The 27,576-nt window shown below is 51.2% G+C and overlaps 1 protein-coding gene across 2 annotated transcripts; it reads right to left on the bottom strand.

The window, feature by feature from the left end:
* Positions 1-301: 301 nt before the first annotated feature.
* Positions 302-14,227, bottom strand: Lpin3 (lipin 3). 2 transcript variants are annotated; one of them, XM_048349343.1, is made up of 19 exons: positions 13,846-14,227; positions 11,420-11,515; positions 9,930-10,183; positions 9,621-9,701; positions 8,659-8,779; positions 8,148-8,493; positions 7,203-7,302; positions 6,928-7,088; positions 6,162-6,255; positions 5,997-6,066; positions 4,310-4,402; positions 4,190-4,233; positions 3,321-3,459; positions 2,175-2,323; positions 1,914-2,000; positions 1,358-1,510; positions 1,046-1,160; positions 850-953; positions 302-694 (listed from the first exon to the last, which is right to left on the bottom strand). In XM_048349343.1, exons 1-19 carry the CDS (start codon positions 14,035-14,037, stop codon positions 550-552), a joined length of 2,544 nt encoding a protein of 847 aa, XP_048205300.1. In that variant the 5' UTR covers positions 14,038-14,227; the 3' UTR covers positions 302-549. The 2 variants fall into 2 exon arrangements, with proteins under 2 accessions (XP_048205300.1, XP_048205301.1); XM_048349344.1 differs by lacking the exon at positions 4,310-4,402.
* Positions 14,228-27,576: the final 13,349 nt, after the last annotated feature.

Genomic DNA, 27,576 nt, shown 5'->3' with positions numbered 1-27,576 from the left:
GGCAGGACAGTTGGCAGACATCAGGATTGTAGCAGTGGTCAAGAGGGGATGTGAAAACCTGGGGCCATTTCCCCTGAGCCTTTACATGGCCCCTGGTCCCCTGCACTGATGTGAAAGGTGGCCTGGCATATCCAGGCTTGGGCCTGAGATATCAGGATACCAGCAAAGAGAAGCACTAATGCCTGGCTCAGGAGCTAGGCGGGCAAGGAGAGGGCCAGATAAGACCCTGGCTTTAGAGGGTACAGTCTAGGCTTCCGGAAAAGGAGAAGAGGGGACAGTTGCCTTCTGCAGCTGCTAACACCTCTTCCTCCAGGCCTCGGTGGGCCTCTCTCTTCACTCTAACAGGAATAGAGAGAGGGCTCCAGGGTGCAGAGAGAGCACTGTAAGGGCCTAGGTGACAGACCTTTGATTGCTACAGGTAAGAGGAATGTGGAGGCCCGTGGCTTAGAGAGGAGGAAGAGGTCCCTGGGGCCTGGTTTCCAACCCCCTAATCCTCCCAGATTCCCAATCTGTCCTGGCCCAGTCCAGGGAGGAGCAGACGGGTCAGGCTCAGGCCAAGGCATCGAAGTCGACAGCAGGCAGTGGCTCCCGCCAGTAGCAGAAGTTGCTGAACTCAGGGTTGGCCAGGTCTATGCTGGGACCACGAACCAAAGGTGGGAAGAGGAGCTCAACCACCTCGCCAAGCCGCTCGTACCTGGGGGCAGAACGGAGCAGCACTGACCACCCGAGCGCCAGACCAGTTTACCCCTGCAGCTGGGGACCTCAGCATCCACTCAGGATCTTTCCAGGGGAAGAGGTGAAATGGGGAGTCTGGGGAGAGGTTGGGACATGGGTGATACGTGGCCTCACGTGGATTTGTGGTTCTTTATGAGTTCCTGGCTGAGTTCTCCCCGAGGGTTGACTGTGAAGATGCGGGACTTGGGTAGTCCCACCTGCTGGTAGGCAAAGACATCCTGTGGGGAACAAGAGGGCTAGGTCAGTGGCACTGAGGCTGCTGAGGGTGGGGGAGAGGAGGGGTACACACACAGGGAGCGGGTGCACTCACATTGGGCCTGTTCCCAAATGCAGCATAGAAGGGTTTTCCATGGGGCAGAAACAGCTCCTGGATGTCACTCAAACAGGCAACTTTGAACACCTCTGGCTTCTTCTCAATTACCTCCCTGAGACAGCCATGGCCGCGGGCAGGGAAAGGGGTCAAGAAGGGGCAGAAACCAGAGAGAGTGGCTAGGTCAGATGACACCAGACCTGTCTTAGTCCCAACTGCTACCCAGGAGTGAACGAATGCCAGGCTTGGGCTGGGCGTGCAGTGTGCCCACCCCGAACCCCAAGGGACTGTGGCCTGGTGAAGGTCAGTTACCTGTGGAGGGCAGAGAAGAGGCTGCTGGGAGACAGCAGGATGGGGCCCTTGGGGAGGCCGCAGCCGCCCTCGCTCACCCACTGCAGGTACCCCTTGGTGAGGTCGGCCATGCCAATGGCTCTTGCTGAACAGTACAGGAACTTGTACCCATTTCTGGATGGGTACAGGATGGCACAGAATTATAGGAGTTTAGTCAGACGTACTCTACCTCCTACCCACTTCCACTTGCCTAATCCAGCTCTTGAACCCTGACCTTCAAACCCAGACAGAGAGGACTTTGCCCAGACAGGGGACTTAGGGAAAATGGTTAGGCCCAGTGGGCCAGAATGGAGGACAGCTTCCCCTAGCCAGAGTCAACAGGGTTAGGCAGCTCATAGGAACACAGAGGAACAGGAAAAAAGGCATCGCTGCTCTATAGACCTGCCAGCCTGCTTCTCCCGAGCCCCTCAGGTCCCCAAGCCTGGCTTTCCAGGGCAGAGGTCAGAATGGCCTAAAGGCATTTGTTCCTTCCTCCCTCCGACTAAAAGTCTTGCTCCAGCCCCAGCCCATCACTCACAGGTGGATTTTATGGTAGAGACTAGTGATACCCTGGTGTGTCCAGTCTTTCCCCAGCTGGGGCAGAATGTGGCCCAGTGCATCTGACCTATAGCCAGGGAGGAAGAGTCATTTAGGCTATCCTACATGGGTCTCATGTCCCCAGGAAGGCCCACCAGAAAGGAAGGGACAACCACACTGCTCCCCACCCCAGCCCCACCAAGGTCATAGGGAAGCATTTTCCAAGTTCTCCTTGCCCTCCCCAAGATCAGCTGGAGCTCACTTGGTGATGGTGCCATCAATGTCAGAGATGACCACCTTGTCGTCCCATTTCCACAGGTAGATGGTGGCTTTGCAGCGGCAGGTGCCCTGGTACTGGGTGGTCACGCTAAAGACCACGTCATTGGCACCTTCCTGCAGGTTCAGGCACCGCTGGAGCCAGAGGAGGAGGTATCGTGATCTACTAGGGCCAGGCATTGTCCACCCCCTCTACAACCATGGCTTTTGATCTCCAAAGGCCTCTGGTTCTCTTCCTCCTCCAAGCTAGAGACCCTTCCTGAATGGTCTGGTAGACAGACATATGTGCATACCCACACACATCCACGTAAGCAGAAGAGGCCCTGCTGGTCAGATGCTCTGCAAAGCACTGGGCCTGGGAGCCCTGACCTCCCCTACTCCCCTTAGAGATGAATACCAGACAGGCCACGTCTGTGACTCCCTGCTCAGCTTTCTAGGTCAGCCCCAAAGCTGGGGTTTCTCTTAGCATGGAGACACCTCACTGCAAAATGAGATTTTCTTCCAGTTGGGTCTTCACAGGGAGCCTCTTTCTGGGCTGGGCTGCCCAGCTCATCATCCTCATAAAGAGATGTCTGTCCCTGAGTGGGACAGGAGGATGGTGACCTCTATGCTCTGGCTCACCCTGAAGTGGATACAAGCCCCAGGGTACCAGACAGATGACAGTTGCTTTGTACAAGTCTGGTTGGACCCTCCTGGCTACCTCTCCCTTCTTAGGAAGAAAGTGTGTTATTACAACAGACTCCATCAGTGACAGAGCTCAGGGAACACATGACACAAAGCACTGGGGTTGCCCAAGTCTAAGGGGCTGTGACCAGCATTGATTCCTTGAGTGTCATTTACAAGGGTCAACCCAGAACCAGCCAGTTTTGTGCAGGTAGATATGACAGAACATATTTCCACTCACAGGATCAGACAGACAGAGAAATGAGCTGGCAGGTAGAGAAGTGAGCTCCTGCCCCTGGAGGCATTCAAACAAAAGCCATCAGGAACCCTGCCCGGAGATGGATCCTGGCCTTCAGTGACCTGTGTCTCAACTAAGTCCAGAGGGACTCAGGGACAGTTAGCTCCCGGACTTAGTCTCTGAGTAAGACAGTCCCACCTCCTCCATATATACACACACACATATGCTTACAATCTGATCAGAAGAGAGGCGGAGGGACTTCTTGTAGGTAGGAATGAAGGCTGGAGTGGAGGATGGCAGGGCGGGGACCTCAAGGATCACAGGGCTGTCTGGGGCTTCATCATCGCTGCTCAGAGCTTCAGTCTTCTCTCTGTGGGCAGCACCATTGTTCAGGCCACCTCTCCCAGGCAAAGGCTCTTCGTATGACGTAGGGGCTGACCCTTGGCTGCAGGCATGAACAGCCTGACTCTTGTCATTGCACAGGCTATCTCTCTCTCTCTCTAGGTGCTGGCTACCAGTGCCCCCCCCCCCCCCCGCCCTGGGTTGGGTGTGAGCAAGGCAGGGGTTGGGGGTGGAGGTCCAGGGTCCAGGCTGCCCAGCCCTGGTGAACCTTCACAGCCAGATGCAGGGCCTGTTCTGGAATTTTTTTTTTTTCTTTAATACCTGGAAGTCAGCTTGGAGCTTATTCCCAGTTCCCCTTGCTTTGGCATCAACCCATCCTAGGTCACCTTGTGCCCAACCTCTGACAGCTGGATCACCTCAGAGGTGAGAAAGGGAGAGAGACCAAGCTGAGCGAGTAGAGGGGAAGGGAGGGGAGAGAGACTTTGTCCTGCTTAACACAGCAACCCCTCATTTGGGCCAGGATACTGAGTGCCTGTTTCAGCTTTGCGATTTCCTGGCTGAGGGACATATAGTATGTCCATAGGCCTATTTTCTGATGAGAAAAATGGCGGGGGGCGCACATTTCTCAGGAAAAAAGCAGTTTGCAGAGTGCCCCAGAACCATGGTGAGCAGGGGGCGTGGCCTCTGCCCCTCCCCCTCCAGGGAGAGCCTCCCAGGCTCCAGCTGCAGAACATAGCCCACTGGCAGGTCCCACTCACCCCTGCCGCTCTCTGGCTGTGGCTTTCTCCCTCTGGACACTGCGCTGTGGGAAGAACACCCATAAGTGAACCCCACCTCCTGCGCTGTGTGGGTTCTGGTCCATGACCATGACCACACACCTCCTCCGCTGGGAAGTCCCTGCGACGCCAGGAAAACCACCACCGCCCACCCTTCCGGGGCATCTTCTCTTTCTCCAGCTTGTCCACGGTGCTCTGTGGGCAGATGAAAGCCATGGAAGTTCTTTCTGCGCACCACAAACCTACTTTACTTGACCTTAGGGACCCCCCCCCCCCCATAAACACAGAGTCTCGGCTAACCCTAGAGCAACATCGTTGTCAACACTTGCAGGCTGAGGAAAAGCATGCATGCGCTCACACATGCTACCACGCGGCATCCCCAGATACCTGCCAACCTCCAAGGCACACACAGGCAACCTTGTTAGGCCAGTGAGCCTATCGCATGAACCACCTCCCTCTCCATATGTTCCCATCACGGTCTGATTAGGGCACCCCAAGCTGGTGGAAAATGCTGATTAGATATGTGCTAGGTAACTCCAAATGGAGCCCAAGCCATGGCCCACCTGGGAGACATGATATAGGAGTGGATCAACGAGGTGACCCCTGGCACTGGGAACAGGCTTTTGGAGGTCCCTCAGGGGCCACCAAGGGCCTGGGTGGGTAAGGTGAAGAGAGTCAAGTAAGGGGGTGACTCTCTTCTTCCCATAGGCTGTGGTTCCTAGCTCTGGCTCATAGCCAGCCAGATGACAGAACCAGGTGCTACTCAAGGAAGCCACCAGCTCCCTTGATAGCCAGCTGTCAACATCTGGTTGGTAATGCTCTTTGAGCAAGCCTAAGGCAAAAATGACTCAGGCCAGGGTGGCACCCTGGGCAGCTCCCTGAGGGACAGAGAGGGCAGGTGCACTCATGGGCTGGCACTCTAAGAAGGCATTGTCCTCTGAGAGAAGGGAAGAGGGCTGGGAGGGCCAGGCAGATGTTGGGACGGAATGAAGAGTTCTGAGTCCCTTTCCACCACCGGGCATCATCACATGCTCTGCCTTGTCCCGCCCAGGGCCACTCAGCCTCCAACCTACGCATTGGATGTTCTTTCAGCAGACCCCTGTGATAGGCTCCCAGCACCCTGGACCACTCCTTTCCAGCACTTGGTTGAATTTAATACTCATTTAGGTGAATATTGCTCATGTGGACAGTTTCTATTTGGTTTATGACTGTTCTCAACTTGGGCCTGGCACATCATAGGTACTCAACAACAGATGTGTGCATACCAATGGGGCAGATACCCACCCCATCCAAGCCTGGAGGGGCAGTTATAGGAGAAGGGGAAGGGTGGGACCTCATCTTTCAGATTCAAACTCCTCCTGGCGAAGATTTGTTCCAGTTTAAGCATGCATTGGATGTGTAGCCCCTTTCTGATTTGTTCTGAGTTCCTGAGCTACTGTCAAGAAACCACACAAGGACAATCAGGGCTTCAGGTACCTTTCTGCCTCCTTTCCCAAAGTGCCTTTTTTTCCATTCCTAGGGCTTGAGCCCAAGGCCTGGGCTCTGTCCCTGAGTTTCTTTTTGCTCAAGGCTAGTACTTTACCACTTAAGCCACAGCACCACTTCTGGCCATTTCCTGAGGAGGAAGCCAGGGCATCATGTATGCTAGGCAAGCACTCTACACTATGCCACATTCCCAGCCTGCACAGGGCCTCTTACAGCCAGTGGCCACACCACTGCTTACCCTCTACTTCCTTTCCAAGGCCCTCCAGACCCCAAGCCTATGGCCCCTGAATGTTCTAACCATTACCTTGGGCAAGTTCTTCTGGAAGGCTTGCAAGGAGAGGATCATGGGGGCAGCCACAGCCCAGTTGTAGTACCTGGAGAGACAGAATGGGGTGCCAAGGCTGTAGCAGCTGTGGGGTCGTGGAGAGGAAATCACTCAGCCTGCCAGCAGCCCCAGACTGCTACTCACTTCTCATTGATTTTCACCACCAGATTTGGGTCATCCAGGAGCCCAGGGTTTTTGGTGAGGTCCTGATAGGAGACGGTGTGCTGGTTGAACTTCTCTGGACACAGGCAGAGAGGGAGGGGTAAGGGTAGGATACCCGATGTGATCCACCGCCTTCACGGAACTTGGGGTTCCCCATATTCTCCCACATACCTCCTTTTGGTTCGTTCTTTCTTTCTCTTTTTGCCCTGCTAGTCCTGGTGCTTGACCTCTGGGCCTGGGCACTATCCCTAAGCTCCTTTTACTCAAGGCTAACATTCTACCACTTGAGCCACAGCACCATTTCTGGCTTTTTCTGTTATTAACTGGAGATAAGGGCCTCATGGACTTTCCTGCCCTGGGCTGGCTTCGAACTGTGATCCTCAGATCTAAGCTTCCTGAGTAGCCAAGATTACAAGCACAAGCCACCAGCATTCAGCGTGGTTGGTTCTTTCACCTGGTAAGGTTCCTCCTTATCTCTGACATTTGCACTTGACCCCACTCCAGGAACCACAGGATAAGTCAAGGCTTAGAATCAAGCATGTGCTTCATGGGGACCGGGACTGCCTAGCCCCTGATGATTGGAATGGGCTCCACAGGTCAGAAAACGGCTGTGGAGCCCAGCCTAGCTTCATACTGCCTGTGCCTCGCTCTTACAAGTCTCCCCTGCCTTCACCTGCTCCCTAAAAGGGGAGGAGGGTTGTCTCCCCTGTTCTCCTCTGACCCCATCTTGGGTCATGGTTAAACATACCCAGAGAGATGTCCCTGTTGTCAGCTAGGCCACCACAGAGGGACAGTGCTATCATGTCCACGGAGTCTTGGAGAGATTCTGGCATGTGTTCAGGGTTGGGGTTCCCCAGGAGTTTTTGGTTGGTGGGTTCACTCCACCTCCTAGTCCCCAGCCCATAATCACTGCGGAAAAAGAGGCCATCAGGGAGATAAATACAAGGAAAGGTGACCTAGATACCCCCCCACCCCCCATACTCCTCCTAGGCCCCTGACCCCCCAATCCCAGAGCCCAGGCACCTCTGGGGGAAGTAAAGGGCTGCATTTTCAGAGTCCAAGGAGGGCAAATCATCCAGGTAGATGTCACTGGGGCCCAGGTGCTGGCTTCTCTTCATGGAGCCTGAAGGAGGAGGAGGAGGGGACACTCATAGATTGAGCACATGTTCCATGGTGTGAGCAGCTTGTGGCTTCTTCCTCTGGATGCCCTAAGGCAAGGTTGCCAGACAGACTTTTGGGCAATGTCAAAACCCTTTCAGGTCTGCCACAGTGGTATTTGTGTGGCTGCAGGGGCCACTCAAGATGGGGTTCGAGTGACAGACTGGTGAACTTTAAATGTTTCTTTGATCTTAATTTATCAGCCACCTGGGTATCAGTTCCTGGGTATGAAATCTTTCTCCCGCTTTGCACTTCTCTATGCCTAGTATTCTCTCCCATCTGGTGAGGCCTGGATCTTTTATTTTTTCCTGGTTTCAGACAGGGACTAGTGCTGAGGTTTAGTTTTTTCACTCAAGGCTGGCGCTTTACCACTTGAGCCACAATTCCACCTCTAGCCCTTGGAGATAAGAGTCAGATTTGTCTGCCCAAACTGGCTTTGAACCTTAATCTTCAGATCTTAGCCTCCTGAGTAACGAGGTGTGGGCCACAGACACCCAGCTTGAGATATGAATCTTGGTTTTCTGCATCCATATTACCCACCTAGAGAGGCCTTTCCTGACCATATGACATAAATCGTCTCCATTCTAACCAATTGCTCTGTCCTGGGTATATCATGTCCTGGCCTGTATCATGCATTTTCTTGTTAGTGCAGGTGACATTCGTCTCCCCCATGGCTCACGAGCACTGGAGCCAAGCACAATGCCTGGCATACAGCAGGTGCTCAAAACATGTGAAGTTCCAGAGCTGGCCCAAAGGATAACCTGAGGTTAAGGGAAGTGGTGAAAGGGGGGGCTCCCAGCTATCACTCACCTTTCCCCTTGGGGGCCTCTGGCTTCCCAGAGGGAGTGGGGCCCTCCAGTGTAGCCCAACTCCATGATTTGGTGGCAGGAGAGAGGGCAGTACCTCCGGAGCTCTGAGTGCTGGCTTCTTCGCTCACTAGGATAGGGAGAGGGGGACCCCCTAAAGCCTCCTTCCAGTGGGATTCCACATCAGGCCGAAGCTGGTTAGCACTAGACTGTGTCTGCAGGATTGGGGGTTCCGAAGGGTCCACAGCCACAGAGGAAGAGGTGCTGGGTCTCCCTGGAAGAGGAGAAGTTACCCCGCCGCCGCCACTGTCAGGAACCATCAAGGATTCTGGCCGCTCTGCTTTGGCCACCTTGAAACAGATATGGGAAGATGTGGGCTGGGGCAGAGCCAGCCCTCCGTGCCCACAAAGCCTCTAGGAAGGTGGCCTGAGCACCATCTTGACAATCCTGACCTATGGGTGGGGGGAGGAGGGGTGCAGAGGGCCCCGGAAGGCGGAGACTGAGGAGGAACTCACCTTAGGGAGCCTCCCCCAGGCCCACTGCATGTGGGACTCCGCTCTCAGGGGACTGGCCTCAGGGGTCCTCAGCTCCAGCTCTGAGTCACTCTTAGGGGACATGAACCCATCTGATGAGAGGCTGCATAGAACAAGTTCTCAGAGATTCCCCTGGTGAGCTGCCACTCCCAGCCACCCAGCCCATCCTGGGAGGAAAATAGGCACAACACATGTTACACCTGTGTGGACTATACAAAGCTAGAAGGAGTATATACATATATAAAGAGCTCCAGCAAATCAGCAATAACAAGGCAATCCAGTTTTGTTTTGTTGTTTTTTAACAAAAGGAAGGGAAAGCTGTAACTACATCGTGGGCACAGGAATTCATTCCTTTCAGGTGGTAAAAAGTTCTAGAACTAAATAAATGGTAGTGACAGTTGCACAGCAATGGAAATGGACTGAAATTGATTCTTTGAATTGGTTATAATGGCCAATTTAATGGTAAATGGGCTTTACTAGAATTAAAAAAAATAGGTTCAAGTGCTATCATGCCTCCCCCCTCCATTATTTTTTTTAGGGGGGGATTTTTATGGGGCTTGAATTCAGGGCCTGGGCCCTGTCCCTGAGCTCTTTTGCTCAAGGCTAGTGCTCTACCACTTTGAGCCACAGCTCTACTTCTGACTTTTGAATGGTTAAAAGTGGTTAAAGAGTCTTACAAGGTCCTTTCTGCCTGAGCTGGCTTTGAACCACGATCCTCAGATCTCAGCCTCCTGAGTAGCTAGGATTACAGGTGTGAGCCACCAGTGCCTGACCCCAATGTTTTTTCTATTGTCAAAAGACTCGATCATTTCACACAGGAGAAGTGCAAATGGCCAGTAAACACCTTCAGTGAGTTCTCTAAGTCACTCGTCATCCATAGATGTACACTGGGAACACTCAACTTGAGTCTGCAACACTGTTCTGCGGCCCACCTGAGCGCTTACCTGGGCTGGAGGGGCCACTCGCCATCCGAGTAAGGGTAGATGTCTTTGGGCTGTGGTGAGGCTGTCCCTTCCACCTGGACACTGCCAAAGGACCACAGGAAAATGCTCACTGATGGAGCAGGTGCCCCAGGTACCACAGCCTGGACATTAGGGGTTGGTGGGGTGTGTGTGTGTGTGTGTGTGAAGCAACTAAAGCCCAGAAAGGTCAAGGCCCTTTCCCAGAGTCACACAGCACCTGCAGAGGAAACAGCCCCTGGAGCCCGGGTTGGTGCCCCCTACCTTCCCAACATCCACCTGGTTTCTACCCACCTTGGGGACTCGGGCTTCGGCTTTTCCTGTGAGGAGGGCTCACTCTCTGGGACCGCCTCCAGCTCCTCAGAACTGGAATCGGTGGTGACTGTGCCCTCCTTGCGCTTGGGCTTCCTCCTGCGTCGCCTCTTCCTCCGCCCTGTGATGACGAGACCCTCGGGCTCGCTGGCTGTGCCCAGCTGAGAGTCCGAGGGGCCACCAGACAGTCCCCCCCAGGGGATGGGTGAGGTACAGAGGCGAGCAGGCACATCCTCCTGTGGGACAGATGGGGAGGAAGGCAGTGCTGAGGCCTCAGGCTGGGGGGGAGGAGAGAGTCGCCTTATACCCGCTCCTCCTGAGCCCCACCTGAGGCCCAGAGCCAGCACTGAGCTAATTTGGGGTCAGGAGCAGATGTGGAGGATGAACAGAGATGGTGGCATCATGGCCTTGCAGTTATGGTGGCCACCACTGGCCACAGAGCTCCCCCAAAGAGGCAGAGAAGCCCCAGGAAACCACCCGACATCCGGAGAACTGGGCAGAAACATGGGCCTTGCCTTTCATCAGCTCCTTTGCCCGCGGTGCAGTGGGCACCTGCTTCTTCTTTAAGACCCAGCTGGATACCACCTTCTCCAGGAAGCTTGCCCTGACCACAGCTCCAGAGCCTTTGCTGCAGTGACCAAGTTACTCCTGTCTCCCAGACTGGTCTGGACCTTTCTTTGAAGGCAAGGGTCACTCTTGTCTGAGTCTGCTGCATAGTGTCTAATTATATAGTAGGAGCTCACTTAAAGTTTGTCAAGTTCAGGCAGTTTAAGCTCTTGCTTGGCTTGTGCTGGGCTCTGCCTCTTCTTGTGTTCTGACTACAAAAGTCAATAGCAAACCCAAACAAGCCAGACCTTATGCTAACAGTGTCCTGACCATTTCTCATTACCCTGATCCTCTCTGAGCTGTTCAAGGAAGGTATCCTCACTGCTCTGGTGCCTCTCTCTCTCTCTCTCTCTCTTCTTTCTCTCTCTCTCCTCTTTCTCTCTCTCTCTCTCCCTCTCTCTCTGTTTGTCTCTGTCTCTATCTCTGTCTCTCTCTCTCTCTCATTAGTCATGGACCTAGAACTCAGGGCCTGGGCTCTTTTGCTCAAGGCTAGCACTCTGTCATTTTGAGCCACAGCTCCACTTCTGGTTTTCTGGGGGTTAACTGGAGGTAAGAGGCTCACGGACTTTCCTGCCCAGGCTGGCTTTGAACCGTGATCCTCAGATCTCAGCCTCCTGAGTCGCTAGGATTACAGGCGTGACCCACGAGCACCCAGCTTCAGAGACCTTCCTAAACTTCCTGGGATGTGGGTCAGACCAAGCTAGCTCCTCTCTCTGGTCTCCAGCAACAGGCCTATCATGAGGTTGCCAGCTGAACTTCTGCACCCAATTTCTGCCCACTGGGAGCTTTGGAGAAGAGCATCCCTGACAAACTCCAAGACACTGGAAGGAAGGGATGGGGGAAGGCGCAAGCCAATGGTAACTCACCTCGTCGCTCTCTAGCTCCTGGACAAAGAAGGCCTCCCCACTGTCCCCCAGCTTCATGTGTAAGTCCACAGGCTCCCCGTTGATCTCGATGTCCACCTGAAGTGCAGGAGGCAAGCAGGGTCATGTGGGCAGCACCCTAGTCCCTCATGCCCATGCTCCAGGCCACTGGGAATGTCACTCCTTGCTCCCCCAATCTCTGCTCTGGCTGGAACTACCTCTCCCCAAAACTCAGCTAGCCAACTTCCGGCTTCCATGTTCCTCTCTTTCCCACACCCACAAACCAGGAGCATGACCTGTTTTATGGGCTTCATCCCAGACTCCAGGCTGCTGACTGTGTGGACAATGGTGAGAAAGAACCACTCATGTGTTGGGGACAGCTGTGCCTTTAATAGGCCACAGCTGGCTCTAGCCTGTCCCCTCCCCTTCCGCCTTTAACAGGAAGAGAAGCCCCCGCCCCTGGGGGTCGAGCACGTGTCTGATGACCGGGGACCCCAGAACCCAACCCTTGGGGGGGCTGGGCCTCCGCCCACAAAGGAAGTCCCCTGACATCACTTGAGGGACAGCCCTTGTGACCAATCAGGGGCCCCTCTCCTGTGCCCGCCTTTGGGGTATATCTCTTGGCCCCTCATTTGAATAAATCAGAACGCCCATGAGGCTTCTCCAGGGACCCACGCATCCATGTCTTTCTTGGCGAGTTTGGGGCACCCTGCAACCACACGCTACCGAGGCTACCTGTGGCCATCGCTCCCACGTGAGAGCGATAAAGGACCACACAGGAAGGGGTGGACAAGCCCCTTCCCCCCCCCAAGCAGAGGGGAAGTAGAGCGAGCCCGGCACTCATGGGGCACGTGTCCAGTGCTGTGTGTGTATGTGTGCATCATCTTGTCCAATCTTCACAGACACCCTCGGCTGTGGCTTCTATCATTATGTCCATTTTATAGATGAGGAAACTGAGGCTGGGGAGGGGGGTGTTCAGTCCTTTATGAGGAAGTAGTTTCATAGCAAGGGAGTCTATGAGCCCCAAAACATCTGAGTCCATAGCCCCAAACTCTTCATCTCTGAGGTACATTGCCTCCCCTAGGTTACACTTCCCAAGTAGGGTTCTGGCAAGTTCACCGTTGCCTCAAGGTGAAGAGGGGATCTGGGATCACTTTACTGCCATTTACACGTGGAACTGGCTGCTTCTACCTAGTTTTTGTCATGGTCACCTGAGCCTGGTGACGATCATGCGGCTTTACTGAGGGTGAGAAGCCAACCATTTTTTTCCAGTGTTGGTTTTGTTTTGTTTGTTTGCTTTTGTTGTTGTTGGTGGTGGTGTTTTGATTGTTATATTTTGCCAGTCATGGGGCTTGAACTCAGGGCCTGGGCACTGTCCCTGGGCTTTTTTTTTGCTCAAGGCTAGCACTCTACTCCTTGAGCCACAGTGCCACGTCTGGCTTTTTCTGTTACTGTGGTATTGAAGAATCAAACCCAGGGCTTCATGCACACTAGGCAAGCACTCTACCACTAAGCCACATTCCCAGCCTCCCTTAGCTTTTTTTTTTTTTTTTTTCACAAAGCTTATGCTCTACCACTCGAGCCATAGCTCCATCTCCAGCTTTCTGGTGGCTAATTAGAGATAAGAGTCTCACAGACTTCTTGCCTGTGCTGGCTGGCTTTGAACCACAAGCCTCAGATCTCAGACTGCTGAGTAGCTAGGATTATAGGCAGCAAGTTAACCTTGGAGAGTCCCCACAGACGTGGCCTGAGGCAGCACCAACAGTTCCTATTTACCCTCCCACACCACACCATCACCACCAGGCAGGTGGAGCCCATCCACGGTTATGGGTGGAGTTATCATCTTGAAGATATAACATGATTTAGCAAGAACCCAGCATGGCCACAAGAACCCATGGCCACAGCATCTGTGGCTGCCCAACTGCGCTTCTTCCCTGGACATATGGAAATCCTTCCAGACCCATCCGAACCCCCAAACCATCCCCAAGTTAATGAGTACAGTAAAGAAGATAAATTTGTCCAGAAGACAGAGCCCTTCCTCCACCAATTTAGAAGGCTAAGTCCTCTCCTTGGCCTTGGACTGCCATGGCTACTGTATCGTTTTGGGGTGTGTGTGTGTGTGTGTGTGTGTGTGTGTGTGTGTGTGTGTGTGTGTGTGTTGGAACTAGGGCCTTGAACCCAGGGCCTAGTCTCTCTATCCCTTTGCTTTTTCGCTCAAGGCTGGTGCTCTACCAGTTGAGCCACAGACCCACTTCTGGTTTTTTTGCTGGTTAAGTGGAGATAAAGAATCTCACAGAGTTTCCTACCGGGGCTGACCTCACACTCCAATCCTTGGATCTCAAGTAGCAAGGATGACAGGCGTGAGCCACTCGTCCTTGACCGCTGCCCTATCCTGGAAAGCCCACTCGCAGTGACCACCTTGCACTTACCACCTTCTCTCTCGACCTCAGGACGCCCAGCTTGCCGAAGCGCACGTGGAAAGGTGAGCACCTAAAGGAGCCATCCGCCTGCTTTACCACCAGTACGTCGATACCTCCGCTCAGTGTGGCGGGGTTGAGACCCCGGTACAGCTCCTTCACAGTCCCAACCACCGTCTCGGCCAGCTGTCCCACGTAGTTCATGGCTGGTGCTGGTAGAGACGGGCACTGCCACCCGGCACAAAGGCTTCCTCCGTGGAGAGCGTTGGCAGCCTGACCACCAGATGTCCAGGCTTATGTTTTGTCCTGCTACAGACAGGGAGCCTCTGTGTAGTCACAGCAGCTGAGCCGTGGAAAGAGAGAGAAGGGATTCCCCAAGATGGATGTGGTCTAGCCTTGGCTCACCCACCAAACTGCCGCTGGACTCTTGAACAGCTGGCTTCCTTCTTCAGCTGCTGATCTCCACATCTGTACAAATAAGAGCACAGGGTAAGACAATACCTGGGTGTAGGAGCCTCAAAATGCCATGACGCATGTTAATGATCATTTAATCTCCACAACAACCCTGCAAGGCCGGCAGAGCCAGTGTTATTATTATTCCTGTTTACCCATGAGCCAGCAGGGGCTCAGAAAGGTCGAGAGATTTGCTCAGGGTCCTAACCCTTGGTAAGGAGAAGACCTGGGATTCCAAGCCAGTGAGAGAAGCCCACTGTGGAAAAAGGAGGAGGTAGGCAATGGGATAGTAGCCTTGTGATAAACCAGCCCCAAGTTCCCTGCTGAGTAATGAATACAGTCTTAAAGGAAGTGGGGAGAGGAGGTTTTGTTTTTTCCACCTGGGCAATAAGTAGAGCTGCCTTACTGCTTTCCGTTTCTAGAAATTAGAAGGGGACTTGCTGGTCCATTGTGGCTGATTTGTGGAAGCCAGGGGTAGGACGTCCCAAGTCCCCAAGACTTGGCTCAGGGACATTCCTGAGGCAGCTACTTAATGCCTGGGTCTTGCCTATAGCCTAAGGCTGAGGACCCCACACTTCAACTTCTTTCTCAGTTGTCTAGGTGGGGGATGTCTGTCCTGACCCCACCCCACAGGTCAGGCCGACAGCCTGCTCTCCGGGTCTGCAGGCCCCAGTTTTCAGCCCTTGGTTTCAGCTGGTAGGCTTTCAGAGCTACAAACTGGCCTTTGGCCAGAACTGTTCCTTCCCCTCCAACCAGACCGGTCCCTCCAGCTCTCCTGCTCAGGGAGCCAGGGCTGTGGTAGCCACAGAGAAAAGTCAGGGCTCGAATGAGAGCCACCTCCAGGCTGGCATGGTACCCATTGTACCAGCTTCAGCTCCTCACACTTGCCTTGCTGGCTGGGCCAGTGACTTGCTTTCCCTCTGGCTACCAGGATCAGCTCCCTTGCCCAGAACCCTGGGGAAGACATGCAAGATCATCTCTCAAAGAAGGTAAGTGACATATCCAAGGATAAGTGACTTACCCAACCTCAATTAAGGTCATAGTGCTTAGATGGTATGGTAGGTAATGACTCAGGGCTCCTGACGCCATCCCATAGGCTCCTTCTAGACCACACCACAGCTGTCTGCAGTGAAGGAAGGCAACCCAATCTACAGCCACCCTGTGCAGCTTTGTGATGCACTGCATTTAGAAGATGGTCCAAGCCAGGCACCCGTGACTCACTCCTATAATCCAAGCAATTCAGGAGGCTGAGCTCTGAGAATCCTGGTAGCCCGATCAGGAAAGTCCTTGAGACTCTATCTCCAATTAATCAGCAAAATGCTAGAAGTGGAGGTGTGGCTCAAGTGATGGAGCAAAAAAAGCTCAGTACTGGCATGCACACACACACACACACACACACACACACACACACACACACAATGTGGTTTATATGCCATTGGCAGCAGCACCACAAAGAGTGTGTTGGAAATGTGGAACCTTGGACCCACTTCAACCTTTTTGAGTCCACATCTACATTTTTAACAAGATCCCCATATAATGCCTGTGCCATTTGGTGTTGGAGAAGAGCTGACACAGTGTTCACAGTCCACAGCCTACTCTTGCAAGAGCCTGAGTGACAGGACTCCAACAGACAGCATTTATCAGGGAATGCTGCTAACCACATGTCATCAGCAGCAGACCACTCACTGGATTCCTTCGGTATGTATTAGAGCTTCATAAGCAGGGGCCATGGGGGGCGTGTATATGTGTACTGGGACTTGAACTCGGGGCTTGATTGCTGTCCTTGAGCTTTTGTGCTCAAGGTTAGCACTCTACCACTTAAACAGCAGCTCTGCTCTTGACTTTTTTGGTGATTCATTGGAGATGAAAAGCTCACAGGCAGACTGAGCATCAGTGGCTCACACCTGTCATCCTGGCTACTCCAGAGGCTGAGATCTGAGGATCAAAGTTCAAAGCCAGTCCAGGCAAGAATTCTATGAGACACTTATCTCCAATTAACCACCAAAAAAAAAAACACACAAAAAAAACACAAAAACAACGCCTTGAGCTGTGGCTCAAGTGGTAGAATGCTAACCTTGAGCAAAAAAGCTCAGGGACAGCACTTGGCCTTGAGTTCAAGCCCCACAACAGACACATACACACAAAAAGTCTCACACACTTTCCTGTCTGGGCTGGTTTTGAGTCACGATCTACAGATCTCAGCCCCCTGAGTAGCTAAGGTTTCAGGATTAAACATCCAGTGCTAGGAGTACCTAGGAGTACCACAGCCCTGGCTCCCTGAGCAGTACCTCCAGTACCTAGGAGGTACAGTTTGAATAGCCAAAATGAAAACAGAGTAAGATAGTAATCTTTGGACCCCTAACCTGTCACCCCAATTCAATTTTTTTTTCCAATCCTGGGGCTTGAACTCTGGGCATGGGCTTTGTCCCTGAATTTCTTTTTTTTTTTGCCCAGGGCAAGCACTCTACTGCTTGAGCCACAGTGCCACTTCTGGCTTTTTTGAGTAGTTTATTGGGGATAAAAGTCTCTCAGTGTTTCTTGCCTAGGCTGGCTTCGAACCGCAATCATCAATCCTCAGACCTCAGCCCCTGAGTAGCTAGGATTACAGGGGTATGCCACCTGAGCCTGGTCTCAATAATTATTTTATCTGCAAGGGGCCTACTGTGTATACTGTGACTCTAGGTCTAGGGAGACAGACAGACTGACAAGGACAGGTGTCTATCTGGTGGCAGCTCAGGAAAAGCAGAGAGGACTCAGAAGCTTCCAGAAATAAAGGAGTGAACATGGGAGGCACACAGCAGGGGCACGGGCAAAGGTCTGGCCAGCTGAAGGCTCATGTCTGTGCTATCTGGAGAGCTGGACTGGGAAGAAGGGCAGCAGACCCTGCTTGCTCTAGTACAGCTTCTCAAGCTCAGTATTACAGCTGGTCAGGGCCAGAGAATTCTTTGTTGTGGGGGAGCTATACGCTGTAGAATGTTTAGCGGTATCCCGTTCTCTGTCCATTACATGCTGGTAACACCTCCTCTCCCCCAAACCAGTTTGTGACAATCAAATTGTCTCCAAGCTTTTATTACCAGATGCCTCGATTGGGGATGGCAGCAGGGAATTATGGGTAAGAGCATCATGGCCAAGAGGGTTCACCTCCCTGAGTCTTATAGTTTCAGCTCTGAAGTGAGGATAACATCAGGAATGTGTAATGATGAGATAATCTGGATAAATCTGTATTCATGCAATAAATGTGTCACTCAGCACTAGCTTTCTCTTTCTTTCTTTCTTTCTTTCTTTCTTTCTTTCTTTCTTTCTTTTTTCTTTCTTTCTTTCTCACCACAGCCCCTTTCACCCTGGCTGGTTCTGACATCCCTGCCATAGGGCGACCCATTTGTGCAGTTGGCGGTTTAGACACTCTGACTTGGTATTCAAGGCCTGGAAGAACGGTGGTCCCACAATTTGCAAGATGAGTATGTAGCTCTAGGCAGGCCTCGCAGGGAGCCCGCCCAAGCTGCAGACCCTACTCCTGGGAACATCTGCAGGCCTTCCCACCCTCTATCATAGGGAAGCCAGAGAAAGCTTCCTGGGTCTGAGCTCTCAGCTCCCAGATATAGGCAGGAGAAGAGTGGGCTCTTTACAGAGGATGGAAGGAGTAGAAGGCTGAGCATTTCTCCTCCTCCTGCTCCTTGTCCTCCTCCTCCATCTTCTTCTTTTTCCTGGGGATCCAATCCAGGGTCTTAGACAAGAACTCTACCACTGAGCTAGATCTCTGTTCCCAAGTAGCCATATTCCTCCTGCCGGGGCAGACAGAAAGTGCCACCTCAGCTCCTGCACACGGATTCATGCCCTCAGCCTCCAGGCACTCAGGGTAAAGGTCAGACCTTGCCCTGACAGACCTTGCCAGAGAGGGCGTCCTCCTCAAGGTCACACGGCTGGCCCCCGAAGTGACGCTGGTCTTGATCAACCTCCCGTGGAGGTTTTGACAACACCTTCCCTCCAGATCCCGAGTGCTCCTGACCGAGGGAGCCCACGTGCCAGAAAGAGAGAGGAAGCCAGGGCCGCCCCTCCAACCCAGGCGTCCCACACACATAAAGGAAAAAAGATCAGGAGGCAGGACAGATGGACAGGATGGAAGAGAAGCATCTCTTCCCCGGCCTGGGCTGGGCCCCTACCTGGGAATCTGTCTACCGGACTTCCTGGACCTGGAGTCACCGCCTCTACCTGTGAGCACAGGCTCCACGGGTGTGCGTCTTCAGGGTGCCAACCACCTGCTGCTTCCGGCTCCGCCCCTTCCACCAGCCAGGTGCGGCCTCCGCGGCCCACCCCGCGCCCAGGCTCCACCCCCACCTCCAAAGACCCCTCCTCCGGCCCGCCCCCTCTCCAAAGAGCGCCCTTTATCCTCCAGAGGCTGGGGCTGGGCCAGACCCGCAAGACACCGCCCCACCCCACGCCCCACGCCCGGCCCAGCCCCGCGCCCTTCGGCCCGCCACCGGTCCCTCCCTACAGGAACCGGGGGACAAAAGCTGGGACTTTGGAACTGAGCCGACCCAGGTCTTCCTGGCTTTGTTTCCAGCTCGCTCGGGGATCAGGGGCAAATGCTTTCCCCCAGTCTTGCTTTGTCAAAGAGGAGCGCCCTTGGCTGGGTTTCATGGCGTTCAAAGCTCCTGTCCTGAGGGCAGCTTTTCCTGACACCCCTAAGCCCCCAGTCTGCGATGGGGTCCCTAGGGTCAAATATGCACATCGTTGTAATTTAACTTTTTGCTGTGCACAGAGTTGTAATTTAACTTTTGCTTGCAAGACTTTTTTTTTTTTTGCCAGTCCTGGGACTTGAACTCAGGGCCTGAGCACTGTCCCTGAACTTCTTCTTGCTCCAGGCTAGCACTCTACCACTTGAGCCACAGCGCCACTTCTGGCTTTTTCTATGTGTGTGGTAGGTACTGAGGAATCGAACCCGGGGCTTCATGCCTGCTAGGCAAGCACTCTACCACCAAGCCACATTCCCAGCCCTTGGCTGACTACTTGATGAATGTCATATTGTCTCTTTAACCCCATCTCTCTCTCCATGTCTCTGCCTGTCTCTCTCCATCTCTCTCTTTCTTTCCATCCCCTCCCGCCTAGCGGCACTCCCAATGTCTACTGTTTTGTTGTACTTGAATGACACAAGAGCAAGTTCACGTTCACGCACGCTAACACCCCAGCGCTCCATACAGTGCCTCACAACAAATGCTTGGTTCTTCTTCATCCCCACCACCCGAGACCTTCGTGGAAGGGCAGTGAAGGATCAACGCCGCCCCTGGCCAGCAGAGGGCGCACGGCGACCAGCTTTCTCACACAGCCAGGCTTTCCTCCCGGCTTGGAAGACAGAGGGGGAGTGGGGAGTGAGGAGGGGACAGGTCTTGGTACCTCTGGGTTCCTGCTCCAGGCCAGGAAGCTGGTTTGTTCTCTTTGGATCCATGCTTGTTTTGCTTTTCCCTTGATCAAAGACTTCTCCCACAACATGTGAGGATGTATAGCTCCTGCAAGTAGGATGCACAGAGAAGGGGCAGGAAGTGAAGGAAACAAGAAGGAAATCTGGCTTGGAAGGGCAGATCGAATGGCAAAAACATAAAAAATAATAATAAAAGCCAGGTGTAGAGAGAGGACTGGGCAGTGAGAGGCTGAGTGACTGGACACTCCGTTGTCCTTACTTTAGCAAAAGTCATTTAGCGTGTCTGGCTGCCATCTCACAGAGGTCAGGTTGGGAGCAGAACAGTCAGAGGTGAGCTGGGAAGCATTACAGATAGCCCTTCTGCATGACAGCAACGCCCTGCAAACTTGGGGGCGGGGCAAGCTTTCTCTTTGAAACAGGGTCTTACTGGGTAGCCCAGGCTGACCTCAAGTGATCACTTTACTACAGCTACGCACCATGTCAAACACAGAACAAGTATGTTTTAGTATGTTACTCCCATACAATATTTGGGATATACTTCTACTCAACATAGATTCCCAGTTCATCTTAATTCAGATTTAACGGGGTCCTTTGTTTTTAATTTGCTAAATCTAGTAAACCTTTGTCTGGCCAAACAGCTGAGTCTCCAGCACACAAGACCTGGGCTAGCAATAATCTCTGGCCCCGTCCTGGCACTAACCAGGCCCAGGACTTTGTGTGGCTCCTAGCTGCTTCCACAGTGCAAGTGGCACTCTCTGGCTGCTAGATCTTAGCTCTTCTGCCTGGAGCTTTTCCAACCCCTGCTCCTGTCCATCTTTCCCCTAGTTGGCATGTCTTCTGTCCACTTACAAGGAGATAGCTAGTGCTTATTGAGTACTTGCTGGGTGCACATGATGTTGAGTTTTTCATTTGCATTGTCTCAACTGTCTCATAAAACCCAGAACTGTGACTATACCCATCCCATTTTATCAGTGAAGGAACTAGTGTTCAGCACCTGTAGACTGGTTAAGAAGAGCAATTCTCTCAGGCTGGGAATATGGCTTAGTGGTACAGTGCTTGCCTTGCATGCATGAAGCCCAGGATTTGATTCCTCAGTACCACATAAAACAGAGAAAACCAGAAATGGTGCTGTGGCTCAAGTAGTAGAGTACTAGCCTTGAACAAGAGAAGCTCAGGGACAGTGCCCAGGCCCTGAGTTCAAGCCCCAGGACTGGCAGCAAAAAAAAAAAGAAAAAAAAATATCAATCCTTACTTCCCTTCCCCTGCTTAGACCTACCAGAGTTAGAAACTCTAGGGGCTGAGCCAGAAGTCTGTATTTTACTTATTCATTCATTTTTTAAATCATTTTTTTGTGCTGGCACTAGGGCTTGAACTCAGGGCCTAGGCGCTGTCCTTGAGCTGTTTTTGCTCAAGTTAGTGCTCTATCACTTAAGCCACAGCTCTACTTCCTTTTTCTTTTGGTGGTTAATTGGAGATAAGATTCCCGAGGACTTCCAGCTTTTTGCAGGTTAATTGAAATGAGTCTTAAACTTTTCTGCCTAGGCTAGCTTTGAACAGTGATCCTCTCATATCTCAGCCTCCTAAGTAATCAATCTCTCCCCCACCCCCACCCCCTCACCAACTGCTGGGAGGAGTTCAGTGTTGGAGGAGGTGGGAAGTAGGGGCAGACGATAAAATCCCTGCCCTCAGAGCACGGGACAATGATAGTAATGAGGAAAAGCTTTCTGGTTTCCAGGTGAAGCAAGCACTGGGAAAGGTGGAGGACAGGGTTGTAAAGAGAACTTGTCGGGGGGCGGGGAGGGGAATGCCAGGCCGTCCCCTTTTCTTAGATCAAGAGAGCTCTAACCTCCAGAGCCTCTGCAGAGAATCGGCTGACGTGGACAGGTGAGAGGCTCTGAACTGCAGCAAGCAGGGTAGGAGCCCAGCCCTTCCAAGGGTTGGGGAAAGCACTGCTGTCTGCAAGCCCCCGCCCACCCAAGGCCACGCCCCCACGGGCCACGCCCCTCCGTCCCCAGCCAGAGTAAATTCAAGCTCTGAGTCACTGGCCTGGTTGCTTCTTGTTTGCTACAGCTGTGCGTGCACTGGGCATCTCAGCCTTCCCCAGACTGGCCCGGAGAGTCCCCGCTGGAGGGCAGGAGACTTCCATTGTCATCCACCACGCCTGCCAAAGGAGCTTTGAACGCTAGCCGAGGCCAGGTTGCTCAGTGGAAGTGGGGGGGTGGGGGGAGTTGGCAGTTCCAGGCCCCAGCTGCCCTTTCCTGAAAGACATCAGATGGCCCAGCTTTTTTCTGAAGTCGTTTGTGAGCTGTTGTTTAGAGGAGAACACTGATCATTAGCCGCTGGATGAAGTGGAGTTTTCTGTGTCCTAAAAATTCGTCAAGACTTGTTGACTACCCCAGGCATTGACTCTCAACGGGAGGACCTCCTATTCTTCTTATGTGGTACACCTGCAGTCCCAGCCCACCTGCCCGTGGGCCATGTCCCCTCATGCCTGGAAGCTCAAGGAAGATGTATCATGGTGCCCTGTACTTAAACAGATGTTCCAAAACATCGTCGTTGTTGTGTTGGTGCTGGTATTGGAGCACTGTCCTGTCCCATTTTTACTCAAAGCTGGAGCTTTATCATTTGAACCACAGCTCCACTTGTGACTTTTGGGTGGTGGTTAATTAGAGATAGGACTCTCTTGGACTTTCCTGCCTGGGATGGCTTTGAATCTTGATCCTTAGATCTCAGCCTCCTGAATAGCTAGGATGACAATCATAAGCCACCAGCACCCAGGCTCTTTCTTCTTGGTGTAACTGTTTCTATTTGTATAAGAATGGAAGCCCCCTGAGGATAAGATGCGTAAATTGTCCTCCCTTAGGTGTATGTCCCAGGATCCATGTCTGGCATGTAACAGGTCTCCAGTGACTATTAGCCGCATCTTATATGGTCTTCCCTCTGCTTGGAAGTCTCTCTCCCTCTATCTCCACCAGTAGCCTCTTTTCCCAGGACTCTGGACTCTGCCTCCCAGGGAAGAGGATTTTTGTTTGATGTCTGTCTGGCCCTGGAGTGCTTTTGTAGGTGCCAGTGTTTTGACAAGTTGTCAGCAAGTGTGAAAGAATAAATTCCAGCTCCTCCCCCTGCCCTCAAGGCAAGAGTGTTGAAGAGGAATATGCAAGGAGAAGGGAGACAGCCAGAGGAACAACAACCAGAGTAAAGGAGTGGAGGGAAAACAGAGTCACAGCTTTTCCTGGGGGCTTCATTCATCCTGTCCGGTTGGTTTTTTTCTGAGAGACTCGGGGCATCAGCCAGCAGCAAGCCAGGGCTGTGAGCCGCGCATGTATCTTGAGCTTTGAGCCACGTGGCAGAAGCAGATCCATTGAGTCATCGGACACCCAGCTACTCTGCTATGTAGAGTTTGGTGTGTGGAGTATTTTTGTTTTTTACAGTGCAGCTGTCTGTGTAATGACTTCCTTCCCATGGCCCTGTTCACTGAGGTGTCCCTGGGTGACTAGCTGAGTCACTACATTCCTTGCTGCTTAAGACATTGGCCCAAGCACCAAGGAACCCATTCCTTCATGGAGCTGGCACCTTTGAGGCCTACCAAAAAGTACTCTACCGGGCAGCGGTGGCTTAGGCCTATAATACTAGCTACTGAGGAGGCCGTGGTCTGAGATCAAAGCCAGCTGGGGCAGAAAAGTGCATGAGACTCTTATGTCCCATTAACCAGCAAAGAGCCAGAAATGGAGGTATACTTCAAGTGGTAGAGTGCCAGTCTTGAGCAAAAAAGAAAAACAGCCAACTCCCCCCGCCCCCCGCACAGTACTCAGTGAGGACACAAGAATCCATACCTCCCATCACTAACTCAACACTCCCCTTTCCCCCAAAGATGATTTAGAAAACAAGTGAACGTAGATAAGAAACTTCATCTGTTATGTTGCTTGGAAATGTCCACAGCCCTATGCCTTGGCTTGGAGAATTATTTGTCAGTGAGTGAGGTTAATACCAAGTTGAAGTACAGTAGGGAAGAACATCAGGAAACAAGATCTGTTCCCTCTCTCTTTGCAGCATAAAGGGTTAGAAATCCAAATGAGTTCCCAGTCTCTCTGGTCCAGCTTGTTGGAATATCAACTAGCTCAGCCCCTCTGACCAATAACAGGTAGTTAGTTAGGTCTTAGTGAAATAAAGTATGCATAGGACTCCCAGTGTAGTACTTCTCCCTCTGGGACATCTGAAAAAGTTTGCTCAGATCCATAAGAAGATATGTAGGAGGTTATTTTCTATTTGAGTGTGTGTGTATGTATGCATGTATTTGTTTTTGACAGTTCTGGTGGCTAATTGGAGATAGAGTCTCATGGACTTTCCTCTCTCAGCTGACTTTGAACCTTGTTCCTCAGATCTCAGCCTCCTGAATAGCTAGGACTACAGGTGTGAACCTCCCAGTGCCCGGTTTATACCAAACTCAATTTTGTTTATTGCTAGGAATCTTTCCACCAATACAGGTCCTATTTTGTCCGAGTCTCCTGCTCTATCTGTGTACATGTTCTGCTTACTGGTCCTATACCTCAGAATTTAATCTATTCTCCTACACCATAGTCTTCAAGGGAGAAATGTATCATTGATTGAATATAACACATTTTGTGTGTGTGTGTGTGTGTGTGTGTATGTGCGTGCGCATGCACACTGGTCCTGAGGCTTGAATGCTTCTTTGGTTCAAGACTAGAGCTCTACCATTTGAGTCACAGCTCCATGTCCAGCTTTTTTGGTAGTTAATTGGAGATAAGGGTCTTAGAGGCTTTCCTGCTCTGGCTGGATTCAAACCACAATCCTCAGATCTCAGCCTCCTGAGTAGTTAGGATTATAGGCCTGAGCTGCCAGTACCTAGCAGTATAAACCACAGTTCATGTATCCCTTCTACTACAGGTGGGCATTTGGGTTGTTTCAAACTTGAGCTATTATAAATAGTGCTTCTATGAATATCTTACATATATATATATACTGTTGTATCTGCACATATATTTTTGTGGCTGTGCATTTCTGGGTTATGAGTATGTGTCTGTTTAACTTTACAAAATAATGCTAACCTGACTTCCAAAGTGATTCTACAAATACACTCTCCTAAGCACTATTTAGGAGTTTCCTTTGGGCTGGGAATATGGCCTAGTGGCAAGAGTGCTTGCCTCATATACATGAAGCCCTGGGTTCGATTCCCCAGCACCACATATATAGAAAATGGCCAGAAGTGGCACTGTGGCTCAAATGGCAGAGTGCTAGCCTTGAGCAAAAAGAAGCCAGGGACAGTGCTCAGGCCCTGAGTCCAACGCCCAGGACTGGCAAAAAAATGAATAAAAATAAAATAAAAAGTAAAATGTTTTTAAAAAAAGAGTTTCCCTTGCCAGACTCTTATCTCCAATGAACCACTCAAAACCTGGAAGTGACGCTGTGGCTCAAGTGGTAGAGCTCTAGCTTTGAGCACAGAGGCTCAAGGATAGCGCCCAGGCCCTGAATTCAAGTCTTCCCCCCCAAAAAGCTTCCTTTATACATTCCCATTTACAGGCATAGCCCATTCCTGAAAATAGAGGCTAGTCATTATATCACATCAACTATACTTCTGGCAATTTCTTCCTTGCTTGGGAAGGCTCATAAGAATGGTGTCTGTGTGTGTGTGTGTGTGTGTGTGTGTGTGTGTGTGTGTGTATGAGAGAGAGAGACATTATTATAGGGATCACCTGGAATCTGCTAAATGTACTGTTCTAGAGGAAAATTATTTGCTTATAATTTGTGAAATACCTCCCCACCCTGGTATTAAATGTATATTGTTTCCTCTGTCTGTAATCTCTTTGTGATAAGTTCTGCAGATCCTCCTCTGGAAAGCCTTTCTACTCTCTCTTACATACTATCAATTATGCCTTTCAATGTGCTTCCCCAAACAGTTGGCACATCTATCTAATGTTAGCCCAATGTTATGGGATTCCTCAAGGGTTAAGAGAGGGCCTTGTTTATCTCCACATCTCTGTTTACTTTGATCAGAGTAAATCCTTGGGAAAGTCTGTGAAATAAATGAAGATAAATGAGAACAACATGCTTCTAATATATTCTTATTCTTTCATTCAAGGAGTTTTTATTCAGTACAAGAACATGTCAGCCCTTGCCCCAGATGTTAAAGATGAGCAAAACAAAATTCCTGCCCTTGGGGACATTGAAGTTAATAGGGAGGTCACCAGGACTAGGAGGAAAGTGGAAGCGGAATGAGGGATGTCGATTAGATGTTTTAGTAAAGTGTAGAGAGGAGTTGGGGAGATAACTCTTGATTACAGATTTACAGTGAGGGTACGTCTAGGAGCAGAAATATCAAAAGCAAAGGTCCCAAGGCAAGTGTAGGCTTCCCTTTTCCAGGAGCAAGAAGGAGGCTAGTATGGCTGCCTGAGGGAAGGGAGCAGAATGAAAGGAACTGTAATTAGAAAGGAAGTAAAAGATAAGAAGAGGGCAGGCAAATCACAGAGGATCTTGGAGACCCTAGAATAAAAGCTTTTGGTTATTACTCTGAGTGACACAGGAACTTTCTGAATGCTTTAGAGAAAGGGAGACATACATTTTGACTTGCATTTTAACAGGATCCCTGTAGCTGCTGTGTTGAAACGCACAGGCAGGATCTAGGAGAAAGGGTAAGGAGACTATTGCAATCTTCTAGAGCAGGAAGAGAGAATTCTAAAGGTAGAAATGGCAGACTTTGCTATTGGATGGGATGTAAGTCAAAGATGGACATGATGACTTGGCCTGAATCATTGAAAGGCTGGAGTTCACTTTAAATTTATTTATTTATTTATTTGTCTAGTCCTGGGGCTTGAACTCAGGGCCTGAGCACTGTTCCTGGCTTTATGCTCAAGGCTAGCACTCTGCCACTTGAGCCACAGCACCACTTCTGGCCGTTTTTTATATATGTGGTGCTGGGGAATCGAACCAAGGGCTTCATGTATATGAGGCAAGCACTCTTACCCCTAGGCCATATTCCCAGCCCCTGGAGTTCACTTTAAGTAAAGTAGGGAAAGATTCTTCAAGGAGCAAGGTAAGTGTTTGAGTTTGACACATTGTTCACTTAGGTACCATGCTTAGGTTCAGTGGTTTCCAGTGTCAAGGTTCTAATGCGATCTTAGGTTAAAGTGACCTTTTTAAAAAAAATTTTTAGACGTCTTGCTAGGTAGCTGAATCTTGCTATGTAGCCCAAGCTAGGGTCACATTTGACACCTTCTTGCCTCCATTTCTTGAATCCTGAGGTTACAGACCTGAACCATCATCCCTGTCTGTAAAGTCAGGTGTTTGAACACCAAGCTTTATATACGCTTTCATTTAATTCTTTCTCTCGTTTCTATTGCTTAGTTACTAATATTTAATCGCCCTCTTATGGATGAGAGATGAACATGTCCAAAGTCACTCAGTTAATAATCTGCTGGATTATTACAGACCAGGGATGGGAACTCGATGTATCAAACAACCGAAGTTATGTTTATTTATTATAGGATTTCAAGGTGGGGAACCTTTTCAGAGCGAGTTTGCTGCAGACTTGGGTTCCACAACCAAAGAGAGAGAGAGAGAGAGAGAGAGAGAGAGAGAGAGAGAGAGAGAGAGAGAGACAGAGAGAGACAGAGAGAGACAGAGAGAGAGAGACAGAGAGAGAGAGAAGTCTGCAACATGTGACAAGAATTCAGGTCCTTACAGGACACTCGGTGAAGCAAAGGGTGACATTATTGGAACCGAGGAAGCCGATGTTTGAAAACTAAAGTAGCGGAAGATTCAAAATAATATTAAGGAAGTGAGTGGGTGATCAGAAGTTTGTTTTTGCTATTGTTACTTTTAATAAACAAGATGTTAAAAACTTCAGTGGGGCCTTGGCC

Source organism: Perognathus longimembris, chromosome 6, assembly GCF_023159225.1.
Source record: "Perognathus longimembris pacificus isolate PPM17 chromosome 6, ASM2315922v1, whole genome shotgun sequence".
Lineage (NCBI taxonomy): Eukaryota > Metazoa > Chordata > Mammalia > Rodentia > Heteromyidae > Perognathus > Perognathus longimembris.
This window is presented reverse-complemented; position numbering and strand designations above follow the sequence as displayed.